This window comes from Meleagris gallopavo, chromosome 1 (genome assembly GCF_905368555.1).
Source record: "Meleagris gallopavo chromosome 1, MGAL_WU_HG_1.1, whole genome shotgun sequence".
Taxonomy (NCBI): Eukaryota; Metazoa; Chordata; class Aves; order Galliformes; family Phasianidae; genus Meleagris; species Meleagris gallopavo.
The window spans coordinates 175,037,017-175,056,484 of NC_139404.1; the positions used below are offsets into that span (position 1 = coordinate 175,037,017).

The 19,468-nt window shown below is 44.8% G+C and overlaps 1 protein-coding gene across 1 annotated transcript in view; it reads left to right on the forward strand.

The window, feature by feature from the left end:
- The window catches only part of SPATA13 (spermatogenesis associated 13), a gene marked incomplete at its 5' end in the record, with an annotated part of 73,137 nt that overhangs the window by 14,093 nt on the left and 39,576 nt on the right, over positions 1-19,468 (forward strand). The window contains 3 exon segments of the mRNA XM_085230878.1: positions 15,064-15,592; positions 15,595-16,083; positions 16,086-16,855. Of these exon segments, the coding sequence (XP_085087004.1) occupies positions 15,064-15,592; positions 15,595-16,083; positions 16,086-16,855 (1,788 nt within the window).

Sequence of the window (19,468 nt, forward strand, 5' to 3'; positions counted from 1 at the left end):
GTATGTATTGTGGCAATTAATTACATTTTACAGTTATGGTTTTATTAGTTATTACAGTTAAGTGCAAAACCACTAGATTGAGACTAATATTTAATCTTTTGTGTGTTGGCTTCAGTGTTCCTTGCCCCTCTGCTACAGCATATGTGGTTTTTAGAATTGCAGGTAATCTGTGTGGCTCATCGCACAGTGCTGTGTGGGCACTGTGCACTGCTGCACTTCCATAACCCACAGCAGAGCACTTTGTGTGCCACGAGTTCGAGTTGATTGTGCTGGCAGTGAGATATGGGGGAAGCTTCCCTGGCATTAACTCTGCTTTCTTGAGCCCTTCCGGCAAATGTCTACCCGAATGTGGACCAAAGCCAATGGCTACTCCCCATACTGGTGTCTCCTCACTGGTCGCAACTGCACTGGGCTACTGCACTTTTACACACTGTTAAGTCAGGCGTTTACCAAAAGGGTATGAAGCCAATCTATTGCTTAGATTTTGGGAAAATGTATCTTAATGAGATCAAGATGTGGTGTAGCCTGAGCAAACAATGTTAATCACTGCTTTCTCTCTGAAGCTTGCTTTGTGAGAAAAGCATGGGATTGGTCTGTGTTATAAAATCTGAAGTATTTGGCACAGAAAATGTAGTGTAATTACTGCTTCTATGAAGTTGTTATCACTGTCTGATATGTAAATGAAGACTGCAATTTTCCATTGTTAGCAAGGAAAAGCAAGGGATACCTTAAGTGGCAAGGTCTAATTCAATCTAGGAGCAAGGAAACAGACTTCCAAAGCCACAGCCCCCACTGTCTCTGTGAAATCACCCAGCTATCATTAAGCAAGCAAGGAGCCAGGCCAAAGTAACAGTTCTGTTCTAGTGACTGCTGGAGGAATCTTACTTTAATGCAAATATCTCTCTGTTAAAAAACTGTGTCTTTTCAAAATAAGCTATCACACTATTGGCCTTTGGCCCCACTTGTACAAATCAAACATTAGTTTTGCACAAACTTACCTGTAGATTATCTGAGGAGATAGGAATGATTTTAAGCTTGCCACAGCATAGAGCTGTGTGTGCAAAATGTTTGCAAGATTGTAGCTCCAGTTGTGTACATAAATTGAAGTCAGGGTAAGGAATTAGACAGCAGAAGGAACAACTTGGTGACTGCTTGTTTTCTTGGTGTAATGGCCAAGAGGTCAGCTGTTGTGTGTTTCTGAGACATAAACAAAAAAAAAAAAAAAAAAAAAAAAAAAGCAAACACGCAGGAGAAAGAGATTCTAGGAGTTGTTAATAAGTGAGAGAGGTTTCTATGTAACTTTATGCACAATTAGCCAAGCGAACAATACTAAGAAGATAAGAGTTGTTTACCCATTAAAACAAAGTGAAAGTAGTTAGAAGTTTATGTGACCAAGAGTGGACTGTTGATGACAATGAAGTATTTTCCAAAACTTGAAGCGTAGGCTGAAGGAACCACGTGATCTCCTACAAGAAAGCAGTCACAAGTACTCCATATCCTTCCTGGGAAAACAGCTCCTGCTTTGGGGTAAATGAGGCTGGGGCTGGTTGCATGCTAATTCTCCTTCATTAAGACACGTTAGCAAGTTTAATTCTTTCTATAAAGCCTGGATTTCACTCTCGATTAATACTAGGCTAAATCTGGAATAATAAATTCTCAAAAGCTTAGAGGTTCCAGTAAAATAAGATTTGTCTATGAATTGCATGTTGGTTTCTACTCGTTATGTTGTAGCTTTGGTGCTCTAGGCAGTAGGAGAAGAAAGATGGGTGAAAAAAGAGCACGTACTTTACCAGCACATGGGATGATTTAGTAGAAGCTGTGACCTCTTACTGCAAACATTAGGAAATAATTATTTCTCTGAAGATCCTGAACTCCCTCTGTCCCTCTTTCCTTAGACTTCAGCACAATTAAAAACACAGCAACTTTGAATCATTTCCACTTGATTTTAGTACTTCTTTTAAGGGTTGGGTAATGGAGATGTAGAATGTAGAACACGGCATCTGATGGTAGTTATCTAAGTGTTTCTGAGAGTATGACTTGAATACTGCATGAGAGCTGCTTATCAGCTGAAAAATAGCAGGACTTCTGATAAATGAAGTATCTTCTCTTAGCCTGGGAAGATACTGTAGTATTGAACCTGGCTTGTTAAAACAGAGCATCTTAGACGCATTGGTTAAAAAAATATTCTGGGATACATTTGTGGATCTTCAGGACTTTTAGAGTTAAAGCTTTCACATAAATCTTGTCTGTGCTAGGAAAATTCCCCGATGCTGACAGGGGGTGTCACCAGCAGCTCAGCTCAACATATGCTGCGTATGGCAAAGCAGGAAGACCCGCTGCTTTGCAGGCTGTGAGAGCAGGTTTTAAACCAGCAGATTTCAGCATTCTGGTAAAGGTTGGCCTCTACACACTGCCCATCCAATTACCAGTAAGGCTGAATAGCTATTTGAGCACAGATTGGTTTATCACATCCTTTTCTGCATAAAAGAAATTGGATAGCATCTGTACTTGCGATTATATAGCACTCTCAATATCCCTGCACTGAGATTTTATTTGTATTATATTTGTGATGAGGTGGAAATTGAAACAGAATCAGAATCCGAATACAAAGCAGATAACAATCTCTACTTACAGTAATGACTGATTTTGATCTTTGAATGTGACACAACACTTCATAAAAAAATCTCAATTTACTCCTTTTCTGAATAAAGTATTTTCCTACTTTTCAGAAAACACACTTAAAACTATTTCCCATTTGAGATGTTGCCATAAGTTTTTGCATGTCTTTTTGTGTTTCTGTTGCCAACCTGCTCCTGGCACCCACTGCACCCCCACGTCGCACCCACACAACCCTCCCCCATGGCACATCTTTGTCCCCCCAGCCCTTTCCAATTCACAGCACTCCTGGGCAGCTCCTGAGACAAATGTGGAGCCTGAAGCCATTTCAGGAGTCCTGTGGCTCCTGAAAGGAGAGGTTTCCACTTTCCTACCTGTGCTTTCCCCCCTGCCCTTGGATGTTTATCTCCACCACATGCCCCTTGCATCAGCTTGGTCAACCCAGCAAGCTGGCTCATCGCAGAAGCACAGAAGGAGTGAGGTGAGAAGGGGCCTCTGGAGGTCACCTGCCCAACCTCTGCTTTGTCAGGGACACCCACACTGGGGTGCTAAGTTCCACATTCATGCAGATTCTGGAGATGTCTAAGAATGGAGACTCTACAGCCTCTCTGCATCCTGTGCCAGTGCTTGATCACCCACACAGGAGAAAGATGTTTGCTGATGTTCAGTCAGAGCCTCCTGTGTTTCATTTTGTACCCACTGCCTCTTGTCCTGGCACTGGATGACGCTAGAAGAGCCTAACTCCAGCCTCTTGGCATCTTCCCTTCAGATTTTTATGGATATTGAGGAGATCCCCCTCTTCTCCAGGCTGAGCATTCCCAGCTGCCTGCCTCTCCTCACAGGAGAGGTGCTTCAGCCCCTTCAGCATCTTGCTGCCATTCTGTTGGGTCCTCTCCAGTATGTGCAGGTCTCTTTTGTACTGGGGACCCACAGCTGGACCCAGCACTCCAGGTGCAGCCTCACCAACACTGAGTACAAGGGAAGTATCACCTCCCTTGACTTGCTCACCGTACATTCCCTAGTGCAGCCAAGAATATCACGAGCACATGGCCAGGTAGTGGCATGCTCTTAGTCATCACTTCTCCCATAGAAACTCGGATTGAAGGAGATGACCTGAACAGCAGCAGGTGGTCCATGGGGAGCAGCAGCATCTCTGGCTTGCTGTGGGATAACAGAGCAAAGCAGCCATTCCAGTCCCAGCACAGAAACAGAAGGTTTGCTGAATTGTGCAATGAAAATCAAGAGGTGGGAAGATATCTGATTCAGGAAGCTGTTGTGTTCAGTATTTCCTAGGCAAAAGATGGACCTAGGATAGGATTGGTGGTTCCACATCCAGCTTCATAATCTAATTATATGACCCGGAGTACTGAGAGAAAGGCTGCTAAGGTTTTTTGCATTAGAGCTTCATAGCCTGCACCTTATCAAGGTCTTTTTAAAAGGGCCATAATTACTGACAGAACTTCAAGTGTCCATGTGTTCCAGTGTTTAGGCAAGGACAGCTTGCCAACGTAAATTAACTTCTGTAGTAAGAATGCGTTCAATCTTTCAGTTCAGAGCTATCCTGTGCTGTTACAACACATAAATTGTCAGTCTGACCTGCAAGCTCCAGCTTAGAAGATTAATGGAATATCATGAAAATAGGCAACTGAGTCTTAAAACAGGCACTTTACTCTGAACTCCTTTAAAAAACCGGATGCTAGAGTTTGTCCTCTGCACTGGTAGATAATGGATTATTTTCTCTGTGGGTGCACTTTTTATAGCTCTCATCACCGTAAGCATCAAAGTGCCAGAGAAGTATTGATGGATTTGTCCTCGCAGGCCCATAGGTTATAAGGTACTGCTCCTATCATCACTTATTTTACACATATGGCACTTTAGCTGAGACAAGTATGCTGGACTGCCAAGGTCAGAGAGAAACAAAATCCAGAATCCCTCTTTCCTAGTCTGTCAGAAAGGCATCTCTCCAGTCTGAGATGTAGTGTTCATTTTTCCAGATAATGTAACATTACTTCCAGGGCTGGTAAAAACACTGGTTGCTTAACCTCAACTCATAGGAAAAAGGGTTTATGAGCCACCAGTCAGAAAAATCTCTCATGGCACTAGTTCTTGTTGCCCCTAATTAAGGCAATTGCTCGATTTTGTAGCTTGGATATATACAATAGACTCTATCTCAGGCTACTTGAGTTAGATTTTCTTCCTTATCATTATCAGAGGACAACTGCAATAGCTTACAGAGACAGGTAATATTCATTACTTGTACTGCTGCTCAGAAATAGATTATAACATTGGAAACGTTACCAGACTGCACAAGGAAATTTCCTTTACTGTCCTTCTGATAAAATATTTAATTCAGTATGTATGGCTGTGTTTCACAGGACCAAATACTAGCACAAAAGTCATAAGTTCGTATGTATCTTATCCCATGTTTACACAAATAAGTTTTCAAGTGAGCATCATTGTGTGTTTTCTACATCTTTAAAATTAAGTAAATTCTTTTCCTGACAGAAGGAACAAGCAGTTTGATTAAATTTGATCATTCATGTTTTTAAAAAAAATATCCCTGATTTTAGTTTTACTAGTGAAGGAGGTAATACGTTAACACAGCACCAAAGAAAAAGAGAGGTGAGTATTAGCTAGAGGCTTATTATTAGTTTGAATTTCTCGGATAGGTTAAATTCATAGCGTATATATTTTTTAAAAGCCTTAACATTATGATAAGAGATATTCCCAAGCACACAGTTGCTATTGTAGCACTTCACTGGCATCCACTCTATTCAGACTGGTAGCTTTTATAGCTTTTTCACTCTGTGAGATCTTTTTTTTTGGTAAATTCAAACAAAATCTAGAAGTTATTAACAAAATAGAGGTAGAATTAGCAAGAGATTTTTGTTTCTCTCTCTCTCTCTTTCTTTTTTTTCTTTCCCCCCCCCCCCCCCGAAAGAAACACTGCAGAGATAATGATTCAATCTTCTTACCAGAAATGTGTCCATGAACCTTTCTTGTAATTCAGGCCATCACAAAGACATTACATTTGTCATTGCAAAAAGAGTCTAAACAAAGGAAAGTGTTGATAACTAATTGAAAACACCCATGTGATTCTGGAAGCACATGGCTGAAGCCAGTCTAGAAGCTGCTTCTGGTTGCACTAAACCTGATGCTCCCCACAGATTGCTGCCTGCTTATCCCTTTCTTAATTCCAATGAGACACTCTCTGCTCTCACCTCAGGAACACACCAAAAGCTGTAATTGTTCAGGGCTTTCTGCCCTGCACTGTGAAGGCAGTGAAGGTAAATAGCTGCCAAGAACCAGCTGGGTATTGCTACTGCATCACATTGGGCCACTTATTCTCCCAAGACCTGTTATTTTATTCTAATAAGCATCAGGAGATCTTATATAACTCTGCATAATTTTTCCCTGTATGGCTTTGCTCCCAGGGGAGCACTACCCACTTCACTTCTAAAGCACCTCCATCTCTTCTGGTGCCTGTGGGACTCTGTGTTCTTGTGGCGTTGCCGTGTCCTTGCTCCCTTCTGCAGAGCCATGAGTCAGGCAGGGGTGAAGGGCAAGGCTTGTGTCTCCTCCTGGGCTGTGGAGCAGTGAGCAGAGCCACACAGCCACAGAGTCACAGAATATGCCTAGTTGGAGGGGAACCACAAGAATTATCAAGTCCAGTTCCTGGCTCCACGCAGGACCACCACAAATCCAATCCCTCTGAGAGCACTGTCCAAGCACTCCCTGAACTCCGGCAGCTGCCCACAGCCCTGGGCTGTTCCATGCCCACCGCCCTCTGGTGCAGACCCTTTCCCTCACCCCAGCTGCCCTCCCCTGACGCAGCTCCATGCCGTTCCCTCGGGCCCTGTCGCTGTCACACAGAGCAGAGCTCAGCGCTGCCCCTCTGCTCTCTGTGAAGAGCTGCAGCCGCCATCAGGCCTCCCCTCAGCCTGCTCTGCTCTGGGCTGAGCACACCAGGGACCTCAGCCACTTCTCATACGTCTTGTCCTCCAGACCCCTCACATCTCTGTAGCCTTCCTTTGGACCTTCTCTAATAGCTTTATACTGTGGGCCCAAACCTGCAGCCGGTGCATAGGCTGCATAGTACAGAGGGGACACTCCCTTCCCCTGCCCAGTGACAGTTCTGGACCTGGGGCATCCCAGGGCATGGTTAGCCTTCCTGGATGACAGGGCACACTGCTGCCTCACGTTCAACCTGCTGTCAACTGAGATCCCCAGATCTCTTTCAGCAGGGCTGCTCTCCAATGAACTGATGCTGGAGGATAAAATACATTGTCCCTTGCTATTGCTCATAAAGAAAAATCAATGATGCCTTCCCATTCCTGAGTCCTGAGCCTGCACCTGTTGTAGCTGGTTCTCAGATCTCCTGCTCCTCAAATCTTTTTCTGTATGAATTTATCTTTCTAATTTTTTGTTTGGCTTCCTGGTTGTCTAACAGGCACCTTCATATTCCTGGGTAACTTTGGAAAGCCGCAGTTTGAAGCAGAGAGGCTGGGACAGCAGGGTAATTATGTGGGAGGGGAAGGAGGCTGATAAAGAGCTCCTAATTGTCACTCTTACATGCTATTATTTCAAGCAAGGAAAAGAAATACAGAATGGTTGTAGGCAGTCAGACAAGACAGTGAGGGATGTGACATATGGAGAGATGTGACATGAAGGAATGGCAGAAAAGGCCACGGAGAGAGATAGAAGAGATGACAAATGGCAGCAGGAAGAGATGACAGTTCCAGCTCGCAGGGCTTGTACCTTTCCTCTCAACCATTCCACATGTTCTATCCAGTGCAATTTCATTTAACAGAAAATCCAGAAATTTTTTTGAAGAAAAAAGAAAAATGTATGTTATAGGAAAAAAAAAATATTTTACTAAACTCTTTTTCTTCCTTTTTCTATTTTTCATTTTCATGATCACTTTTCTTCTTATCTCTTACACTTTGTAAGGCACAAAATAAAGGTGGAATTCAGCCTTCCTAATTGGTAACTGGAAGTCTTCTTTATGTCTCAGCACAATGATCTGTTTATTGGGAACTGCCCTTCTGTAGTACCAGCCATCTCTTCATGTCACGCTGCCTGAATAATGCCTCTTGAGGATGACCAGAAAGAATAGCATCACAGCCAGGCTCTGGGGGGTTGTAAATAGCATTATGCCTGGCTGAAAGGCTGAGGCCATCATTAAGTTGCCTGCAGCTGGAGTGGTGTAGGTGGGTGAGTAAGAGCAACGGGGAGACGGGACAATGGTAACCTGGTACACAAGGGTCATTTTTCTTTGGTGGCGTCGTTCCGCTGGGCCATTGTGCTCACCCTAAATTGCATCTCTGTGTTCAACAGAGCTGAGCAAGCTCAGTGAAACAACCTCAGCAAAGCATATTTGAAAGAGAATGTTGAATGATTAGAGCAAAAAGAACAGTTTATTGTGTTGTGATTTAGACTGAGCTGTGGTAAACTTCTACTTGGCTCAGTAATTGTCTTTATCTATATTGAACTGGTTGTGAGTTAAGGGCATACCGCTAAGTAAATGCAACAGGAACTGGCCTTTAGAAAGTAGTATCCCAGCTCCCCATGCACTGGCAATGATGGCTTTCATTGGGCAAATTAAGAAGTTAATCCATCAGTTTAACCCAGGCTGTCCTTTGAGTGTTTTCCGTAGCAACATGATTCATTTTCTGGAATGGAATTTTTCTGTGCCAGGATGACAGAGCTCTTGAATTTGGAAAATCCCTTTCAATTTGTTATTACTGATTTGGTTACAGAAACACACAAATGGAAAAATCCTACATTAATTTCCCACACAGTTTATATATAAAATGGACAAAAAATATTTAGTTTGGGTTTGCTTACACAGCCACACTATTCTTCCCTCATTTTTAAACCATACAAATTGAGATCTTGATCCCGCTCCCATTGAAGTCAGAGGGGGAGTTGCCCTTAACTTCAGTAGATATATGACTCAGTTTAATTCCCCCTGTGGGACCTGTCAATGTGCAGAGATTCCTCGGAGGTTAATTGCTTGCAAGAGTCTTTCCCTGAGATGTAGAAGGAAGGTGCAAATTTCAGAACTGCTGCGTTAGCTAAATACTGCAGCCTAGGAAAGACATTGTTGTTTAAAGCAGAGATATCCTACTTTAGTAATTCTGCATCTTAATAATTAAATTTAGTCACTTGTTAATTTAAAGGATATGTTACTTCCTTTGCCATCTTGCCCAATATCTGTTGAAGTATGACAGATGTTTTTATTATGTTTCCCTGGAAGTATTCCTTTTGGCTTTTTTTTTCCCCACTCTTTTAAGAGTACAATTAAAAAAAAAAAAAAAAAAAAGACTACTTTAAAATGGACTTTTAGAAAGTATTTATAAAAGAACCACAAAAGAAACAACAGAGTTGTGGGAGTGGAAGAGAAGATTTCTAAACAAATCAGGGGGAATCATTCTTGTTTAGACTTGAGATTTAAATGAATGACTTTCTTATTACTTAATTGTGCTCACTGCTATTCTGAGAAAGCTAAAAGATACATCACAACTTATTAAAAGTTTTTGGGACTATTTCTTCATTATAAATCTCAATATTCTTTTTCCCATGTCACATTTTTTGTAATCCTTTCCCACCTGTATTACACTTAGAATAATCCTTCTCATTCCTTGTCACATGCACATTAAACCTCTTTCAAATTAGAGACTTTGAGCTTCTAAAACAAGCATTTCATTTTTGTTGCGAGAAGTGTGATCACCATTATCAAGCCATTATTAAAAATCTTATACATATACCAATCCAGATATTTTTCTTGGAGTACTTTCTTTTAATAAATGACTGCACTTGGTCAACCTCTCAGCTCCATCTTTGTTACTTATCTGGAGACATCTATGAGCCTGTAGCTAACAGCACACATTGCTGGGTTTTTTTTCAGAGGAACCTGTAAAAATGCAGTACATTTGTTCTTCTTGACATGTTTCAAGCATTCTTAGGGACAAATAATATTAATCTTCTCAAGAATGTAAAAAAAAAGCTGGAGTTACCACTTCAAAAACACCTGTTTTTTCCATTAGAAATATTGGTGATATTTGGTTTTCTATGATTGTAGAAAATCCTTCATACAGGGAGAAGTGATTTACTGAAACTTTGGTTTGTGACTTTGATGGAACATTGTATCTTGATTTTCTTTGAATACAGAAATACAGAAAAGTGCTGTTGTTTATAAGGTCAGAAGAGTGATCTGCCTTCTTTTGGCAGCTGTGTTGATACATTTTGTTTTGCATCATGTTACTCAATTTAGTGTGACTGCACCTGAACATATGTGCAGGCCTGGTTCCCAGCCTTTAAAAAAATCACAATTCAGATTAAGAAAAGATTTTGGTAATTATGAGTCTGCAGTACAGAAAGTTAATCCTGTTCTCAGACACAGCATGCTCTTTTAGTGTCTGTTCTTCACGTTGCACTCGTATGGAAGAACAGACTATGACTCGGTGATTCTGCATCAGGGAGAGGTGAGTTTGAGCATGCGACCATCAGAATGTCTGTTATGAGCAGATCTGGAAGATGAAAACTGTAACAGTTACTTTTAGGAACCTGACAAATGTCTGACTGACCAATTACTACAATTCCTGTAATTTCAATTTTCTATGTATTCCTGTCATAAAATTTAGTAACATTTGGGGAATGCAACATATAATTATATTTTACCTAATCATCAAAACTGAGTGTTTTAGCTTGGTTTTATAAGGAAATTAAGTTAATCTTTAGGAATTAAGCAAATCTTTAGTCTGTCAATACCTTGTGCTGTCATTTCTGTCTCCTCAAGCAGTTACTAACAAGCTGGTGAGCTTTAGGTACATTTAGTAGAGGGATTGTGAACGCTGTTGGGTGGATAAAGGAAGGACCTGAAGTAGTGGTTCAGTTCAGTTCCAGCTCAATAGTTTTTTCTGCTTTTTTATCCAGCTGATAGATGATAGAACTGAGAATTCCGCTCCTCTGAGGGGACTTGTGGATTGAAAAGGCCCCATCTGGATTAGTCTGTCCACATCTGGAGTACTATGTCCAGATCTAAGGCCCCGAGCTCAAGAAAAACATGGAGCTTTTGGAATGGGTCCAAAGGAGGCCACAAATTGATCAGAGAGCTGGGGCACCTCTCTTATGAAGGCAGGCTGAAGGAGCAGGGCTTTTTTAGGTTGGAGAAGACTCTGGGGATACTTCACTGTGGCCTTCCAGTACTTAAAAGGAGATTATATACAGGAGGGAGACTGACTTTTTACAAAGTGTCATAGTGATAGCACAAGGGGGAACAGTTTTAAACTAAAAGAGAGGAGATTTGGATTACATGTCAGGGGAGCATCTTCCACTGAGAGAGGGCAGTGAGGCACTGGCGCAGGCTGCCCAGAGAAGCTGTGGATACTCTATCCCTGGAGGCCTTCAAGGCCAGGCGTGACAGTGCCCTTGCCCTGGGCAGGGCCCTGATTTAATGCTTGATTTAGTGGTTGACTTCTAACCCAAACCATTCTGTGATTCTAGGATTCTATGAAAAGGCTACTCAGAAGGAAGATACAGAAGTATAGGAACATGAATTCAATGAAAATCGGGTTTGAATTGCTCTATTAGGAGTTTTTTAAGGGACAAGCACAAAACTCTAGAGACAGTAGGGAAGACCATTTTGCAGTACTGTTGAAAGCAATTTCACAGTTGACATCTGATAGACACATCCATTGTCTCTTTGGCATTTCAGCCCCGAGTTCCACCTCAGAGGCTTCTTCCAAAGACCTAAAGCAGATACCTCTCATACGCGCTGACCTGAGAGCATCTCCTGGATAGTCTCAAGATGGCGTAGATCACCTGAATCACAGAATCATAGGGTTTGGAAGAAGAAGATCATCTAGTTCAACACTCTACTAAAGCAGGTTCTCCCGCATAGGTTGCACAGGAAAGTATCCAGATGTGTTTTGAATATTGCCAGAGAAGGAGACTCTACAACCTCTCTGGGCAGCTTGATTCAGTGCTGTCACAGTGAGGTTCTTCCTCATGTTTGAACGGAACTTCCTGTATTCCAGTTTGTGCCCGTAGCCTCATGTTCAGTCACTTGGTACTACTGAGAAGAACCTGGTTCCATCCATTTGGTTTCCATCCTTTAAATATTTATAAACACTTGTGAGATCCCCTCTCAATCATATGAACAGTGCCAGGTCTCTCAGCCTTTCCTTGTAAGGGAGATGCTCCAGGCTCTTTATCATCTTTGTGGTCCTCTGCTGGACTCTTTCTAAGAGATCTCTGTCTGAGAAGTGGGGAGCCCAGTACTGGACACAGTACTCCAGATGTGGCTTCACCAGGGCAGAGCAGAGAGGGAGAATCACTTCCTTTGACCTGCTGGCCACACTATTTGTAATGCATCCAGGATAGCATTGGCCTTCTTGGTCACAGGGACACACTGCTGGCTCATGGCCAACCTTCTGTCCACCAGGACAATCAGGTCCTTCTCCACAGAGCTCCTTTCCAGTAGATCAGCTCCCAACCTGTACAGATGCATGCTGTTCAAGTGTAGGACTACACCGCCACGGTCACTACAGACATTTCCAGTCTTACTCTCCATTTGCATGTGCCCAGTGCTGTAAAGCACCCAGTGCAACAGTTCACCCACTTGTTTGAGTCATTCCTAGAGCTTCACATCTCCGACAGGTGTACACGAAGCCAACCCAGGCAGGTACCAGGCTATCCCCTTTGCTGACTGTCCAGAATCCTGTGGTCACTGCAAGAATTATTTGCCACCTCATTTGACCTACATCCTTTAAGCCCATTTGTTTGCCTTATCCCCTAAGTACACCTTGTCTTGAAGAGAACGTCATTGCTGCTCTCCAGAGATGTAATTACAGTGTGCAGAGTCACAGTCACAGTTCTGGAGGACGGGCTGATGGCCTTCATTACTTTGTCAGAGACTCTGTCCTGCTGTGAACTGTGCTGCCCCTTTGTCATTGTGCCTTTGACCTGAGTCACATTCAAACTGTTTTAGTTATACTGACAAGTCCAGTCTGTCTGTAGGAATATACTAAACCATAAACAAGTTGAGAAGGAAGTACTGATGTTTATGTGCCTTTGCCAGGCATTCTGTCATGGGGCTGTAAGAGAGTTTCGCACTTTTTTCCCTATAGTATAGGAACACTGTTCAGAGGGTGAGTTGTATCAGTGAGTTCACACTGCTATGTCTGAAGAAAAGCAGCAAAAATGTGTCTGACAGCAGAGCAGCCGGGGATCTGAGCGTGGCTCCTCTTGGAGAAGAGGGGACTCAGGGAAGATCTTATTGCGCTCCACACTGCTTGAAAGGAGATTGTGCTGAGGTGGGGGTCAGCCTCTTCTCCTAGATAACAGCATTAGGACAAGACATAGCAGCCTTAAGTTGCACCAGGTTGGATATTAGGAAGAACTTCTCCAAAAGTGTGGTTGAACACTGGAATAGGCTGCCCAGGCAGGTGGTGGAGTGACCATCTCTGGAGCTTTTCAAGCAATGTGCAGATATGGTACTTAGGGACATGGTTCAGTGGGCAATACTGTTGGTATATAACGGCTGAACTAGATGATCTTAGAGGTCTTTTTCAACCCGTGTGATTCAATGATTCGTAGCAGTCCTTATACAGCACTTATGTCTTTGAGCAGATATATTTAGGAGAATACACTGACTCCTTCCCCAGTGGTTGGCACTGTAAACACACTGGGGGCCCAGCGCAATCTAAATATCAAATAAAAATGTGCTTATCTGTTACGGATTGCAAAGTTAGGTATACGCAGATAGCCACTGAGTACACTTCGGAGAGGCATAAAAGGCCGACAGGGATCCGGAGGCTTTATTTCAAACATGTGGGACTTACCAGAGCCACGTAAGGAAGCGAACCCTCGCATGCTCGGTCAAACCGTCCGACAGCATCGCAGGAGAGGCCGGGGGAGCGGGGTGTCCTCGCTGCCGGGGGTGTCCCTGGGGCTGGGCCGCCCCGCCCCCCGTCCCCGCCCTCCTCCCGCCGCGGCGGCTGCTGCCATAGCGATGCGGGAGCGGGCAGCGGCGGGGCCGGGTGCGGGCAGCGGGGCCGTGCGGCTGCCCCCAGGTAAGGGTGCGGGGCTGGGCGCGGGGTGGGTGCGCGCTGCGCGCTGCGCGCTTCCTTTTCTTCCGATTCCTTCGCATTGCATTTGTTCTCCTCCCTCCTTCTGCCGCCCGCCCGCTCAGGTGCAGAAAGCGGCTTTCTTCGGGAAGTTCTCTGCCGAGAGCAGCGGTGGGTTCTCGTTCTTAGTTTTATTTTTTTTTTTACTTTTTTTTTTGTGTGTGTGTTATTATTTTTCCCCGAGCGGTACGGGCCGGAGCTTTGTCCGCTCCGCGGTGCGGGATCGAGCGGAGCCCCTCCGCTCAGGGCGGGCTCACGCTGCGACCGTGTGAATGGAGGGGATTAAAAGCGGCGATGCGGAGGATCTCCGGCGTCTCTCTGAAACACGAGAAAACCCTTTTATCCCTGGAGGTTCGGAAAACTTTTAAAGTTGCACTCGGGAGGGAGCTGCCGGCCCCAGTGCCGCCGCGCTCCGTGCGCTGCCCGCGGCTGCTGGCCCCATTCTTATGGAGATGCGCAGCCCCGCTGTGCCCCGCGGAGGGGGAAGGGACCGCGGCCCGGGGGGGCTCAGCCCCCGCCCCGCCTGGTTGCCCGGAGCCAACTCTTCCCCTCTCCGAGCCCCTAGGCCGCCTGGCCCGGGTGCAGACAAAGAGGAGGAGGGGGCAGAGCTTCCTCCTCCACCGCCGCTCCGCCGTGGTCGGGGGGACGAATCCCCGCAGCCCATGGTGCCTCGCAAACCCCCGCCCGTTTGCCCCCACGAGTCCCCTGGAGGCCATGTGGGTGCTCGGCTCCCAGGCACTCCGCCCAGTGCAGCACATCCCGGTGCACCGTTGCAGCTGCTGGCACTGCCTGAGGCCAAAGCTGTGCCCCCAGTGTCACTCCGGAATTACCTGCAAGGGAACAAAAGCAGCTGGGCATCGTGCAGCCTCCTCACGGCAGCAAGTGTTGGGAAGACGTGGGTCTGGCTTTTCGCTGTTCGATTGCTAGATTGTAATCCGTGGCCACACTCAGTTCTTTCAATGAAACGTCCCATCTGTGTTGCCAAACAGTTTTTTTCTCTCTAAATATGTGTGAGGATTACACGTAGTGTTCTAAGGTAGGTGTGGTAATACTACTGAACTTATTAGCTCATTAAGCTTTAGAAAAACAAGCACATACTTAAATTATTCTGGTCTCTTAAATTGCCTACAAATGCAATTATACTTTGAGGGTGTTATTAATGTCCTCTTCCTGGTGCAGCACACCTTTGTGCAGCTGGAAGGAACTCCTTGAGCTCACTCGTGTCATAATTTCTTACAGTGAGGTCCAAACTTCTTTTAGCAGGGGACTTTGTACCGAAATTTCCCTAATGGTCACCTTTGTGTTCTTGGCACAGGCGGTGCAGCCAGAGGAGCTCAGCTCAGCTGGTGAACGTGGGAGCAAAAGGAGCTCGAGTGCAGCAGATGTGGGCCAGGCAGCGAGGGCAGCTTCTGGGGATGGCGGCGTGGCTGTGAGCTGCCCCAGCCTTCAGCTCCATGCCTACAGCATTGAGGGCATGACCACATTTCAGAATGGCTGTGGAAACAGCAACGCCATCGCTTGTATCATGATGGATAATAAGGATCCTCTGAACCTGATGACCTCTGTCAGTCATAATGGGGGGTACAGCACCAGCGATGGTTGTGAAGAGGAAACACAAGATGAGAAACTCAGCCCTTCCAAAATTATGCGCTTCTTCTCCACTCCTCGGAAACGAGCCAATTCCAGCTCTGACAGGCCTCGCTCTCTCATTTTGATGGGCAACTCTTCTACGTGGAATGCTTTATCTTCCATCAGGAAAATGGGATCTTTCAAGAAGCTGAAATCATCTGTTCTGCAAGGGATTCAAGCAAGGGAGTGCCCCGATATCCTAAATGAGAATGGTGTAGCAAACACAACTCAAATGGGGCGGTGGTGAGTGTTCAGACTAACAGGTATTCCTATTCAGGGCCTTTGCAGGATTTCCAGAGTGCAGTGGATGGTTTGGCATCCGATTGTTCTGATGCTGAGGAAAGCGATGAGTCCTTCCTGAGGAACACACACCGCTCACGCAGCATCCGACGGGCTTATGGTGCTGGCCGCATCAACCTGCTCGACACGGATAAGGCTCAGAGCCACCACAACAGCACCAGACCAACATCTCCTGTCCTCACAGAGCCAAAGATCTGTGAGATTTTGGTGAAGGACTCTGAGAACAACAGGATCATCTACCGGAGAAGCAAAAGTTCAGATAATTTGAACTTTCTGAAAAAAAGCTCATTCAAACGGAAGTCCACCTCAAACCTTACTGACCTCAAAGCTACGAATGAAAAACAAATGCCGGCAAGGACTGTGAGTGTTACTTCTGCTGACTCAGACAAAACAAATGGGAACCCCGAGAGAGATCCAAGCGATGGAAGAGCCCCATCAGGGCAAAGGATTTTGACCGAGTTCTGAAGCTTGTCAGTAATGTTACAGAGGTTGCATGGAAGAAGGATGGCCCTAAAAGCACGGCTCCTTCCCCCAGTGAGCAGTCCCAGAGAACAAGGTCAAACAGCAGACTGCATGATGACTATTCCCGCAGGGTTTCCAGTAGCACAGATCATGACAGAAAGAGGTGTACCTCCTCAGTATCTAGTCTAGATTCTTCTTCACCGGGAACACCTTGTCTACAAAGCCCTGTGGCTGCTCAGGATAAAGAGGCTGAAATGAATGTAGCTCGTGCTGAAGACAAAAACCTCAGGACATCTTCAGGTATCGCAGAATCTGATAGCTTGTCTCCTACTCTGAGTGACATCGGGCCATTTCCCAACGAAGTGTTTGATACGGACTCGGATGAACCAAAAGCCCCCCAGCAGTTTATATGTGATGCTGAACATCCTCACGTCCCTGTCAGGCCGACTGCTCCAAAACCTCAAAGCCCCAGCATGGAGAAAGTGATGTGCAATATGGATTTCCAGTGCTCAAACCATCATAGCACACTGTCTTTGAGCTCCACAGAGAGTGAGGAGAGAGGCGAGGTTGGACCAAAGTTGGGCAGGAATCCCGTCTGCTTCCAGGATGCTGTGCAAACCGTATACTATGACGATGGAAATGAGGACAGTGGCATCAGCAGTCACTCTCAGCTGAGCCTCAATTTAGCCTCTGGTGCAGAAGAAAAAAAGGAAGAGGTAAGAAAGAATGCAAAATCCCTTAGAAGTTAGATATTTATCCATCAGGTTTTCTCTTTATTAATGCAAAACAATGCAAACAATGCAAAATAACTGGAATACTAATGGCTATTGCAGCTCGTTATTGTAAAATATGCTGACAGTAATTATTTTCTTTAATATATTCTCTTTGGAAGCTAACATCAAATTATTTTTCCTTTGTGCATTAGCATCCAAGAAAGTTTTGGCAGCCAAGCTGTTCATGTACATTTTCAAGGGCAGCTTATTACACCCTGCAGTTATACCAGCTTGTCATGTGGGCTTGTCAGATTGTACCAGCCCGGGCAGGGTCTGGCTATGTTTCTTCCAAGCCAAAAGGTCCTTAAGAAGCCTGTACATTTGGAAATAGTGTTGATTCAGTGTGAAACACTTCTCCTGTGGCAGCCTTGCAGGAACAGGATGATATTTGTAGAGCAGTATGTCTTGAAACGTATGATACAGAAGTTTAAACATTCAGATGTCATCAATGTTTTCCTTGTGTGTTGGTAGCTATGCTGAGTGTAAGCTATTCGGATATTTGCTTGCAGCTTTGTGCAGCAGATTGTGTTGCCACTGAAGCATTAGAGAAGCAACCAGTACCCCACTATATCTAACTGGTATTTCATACCCCCAGTAGATCAGTAGCTGTGCTGAAGTAAATGCAGACCTAAAACTGAAGCCCTGTGGAGGGTCTGTGTGAAAACCATTTACAAAATTAAACTACCAGTGCTTCTAAGCCACCTTGGTTTGACTAGATGTGTCATATACCTTAGGTATGCACACACTTCAGCCTTTTATGCTAGTCTTATCATGTCTGTGAACCATCTATTTTAAAAGCTTGGCAGGGTTTTAACTGTGGATGGTTACAGAACTTACTGATACTGCCAGTCTGCTGGAAAAGAGCAGGTTTGCTTTACTGTAATGCTTACAACTGTGGTAAGATTGGAAGATAAGCCCAGTATGTACAAACACTGGGGTCCTGGGATCGTCCCTCATCCAAAGTCCCAGGGCTGCAACATCCATCCATCCTTCCATCCCTCTATCCTTCCACTCATCCACCCATCCATTCATCTTTCAATATCTTCACAAAGGGGTGTGTTCAGGGAGACACTTCCACACTGCCAAGGGGGTGAGAATCTGTCACGCATCCATGTGCCAATGATGTCTCTCGGGAACAAAATGGGAGGATTAATGCTACTCATCTACCATCTAGTGGTGATCTAGGCTCATGACACAAGAGAAATTCAGCTTGTTCCTCCCCTTGACTCCCCAGAAACCACTATGCCTTCCAGAAGTTCTTAAATGAATATCTGCATTGGATGGGTAAAAGTTACTACAGTTTTAGTTTTAACACCACATTCTGTTATTATCTAGCATGCAATTTAACCTTTATGTTATAGTATATTTTAAGTTATTTGTGAGTGCAATTTAATGCTCTCTTAAGTTGTCTAGAGTATGCACTGGTGGCAGCTGTTTGTGTGGAGAATGCACAGATGGTGTAGGATGGAGCCCTTCAGGAGATGAAGGAAATGACAGTGACAACGGGGATAGGTCCTGTGCTCAGCAGGGCTGCAGCAAGGGGACCAAACCCCCTCCCCGTGTTGCAGGCACTGCACAGAGCAGCCTATGTGCAGCTGTATGGCCCAAATGGTGCAGCTGCACCCAGATTTCCTTTCTGATCCAAAAAAGCAGTGTTTTTGGGGTGGGTGTAGGTACAGATTGGAAGCATGAGGTGTGCGGGACAGGGTTACTGCTGTCATACTTTGCAAGGGGTGTGTTACCCCTCTTCTTCCAGACCTGCTCCCCATTCCATGCACAACCCTACAGCCATGCAAGGGGTTTAAGTGCTGCCCTTTCTTCTTCCAAACCTGCTCCCCATCCCATGCACAAACCTACAGCCATGGCACTCAGCACGAGCATGAAGCAGGAAGAGCAGTGTGGATTCTCCCTGCCATTTCTTTGCAGGGTTTCATTGTACATTTACTCCGCCTCACTCTTATGCATGAAGGTAGTTTGGTACCAGAGATGCCAGTTTTTTTTAATTGGAGCTTATTCAGCCCACAGGCACTGTGGCGAGTGCTGCATATTCACGCAGTGAGGTGATTGAGGTTTGAACTTTCAACTACATTTCATTTTTAATTCTACCTCATACCTCTGTATTACAGAGCTGTACCCACCCAGAGCATTGTTTCCTTGACAGTCAGGTGCTTGATTTGTTCTCTGCAATTGTTTGAGATGTACTGCTGAGCAATGCAAATCCAAAATTTTAAAGACTGAACCTTAAGTTCATGGGCAAATCTACATAGTTTTCCCTGTTTCATGCATCTTCTTTTTTATGTGGATTGCATGTTTTAATGAGAGATTGCCATTAAAAGTCTCTGTGGCTCGGAGGTATATTTCTCTACAAGTGCTAAGCAGCCAGGCTCACATCTCCATGCATGCCCACATGTGGAAGCTACCCAGCATTTCCCTAACGTTGTGAAGTTGATTTCATGGTATTCTCACAAGGAATCTACCGAATCATTTGAATTAGTGTCGTGGGTTTTTTTCCCACCGCGATTCAGGCTTGACATCTTGTCACTGCTGTCCTTTGGT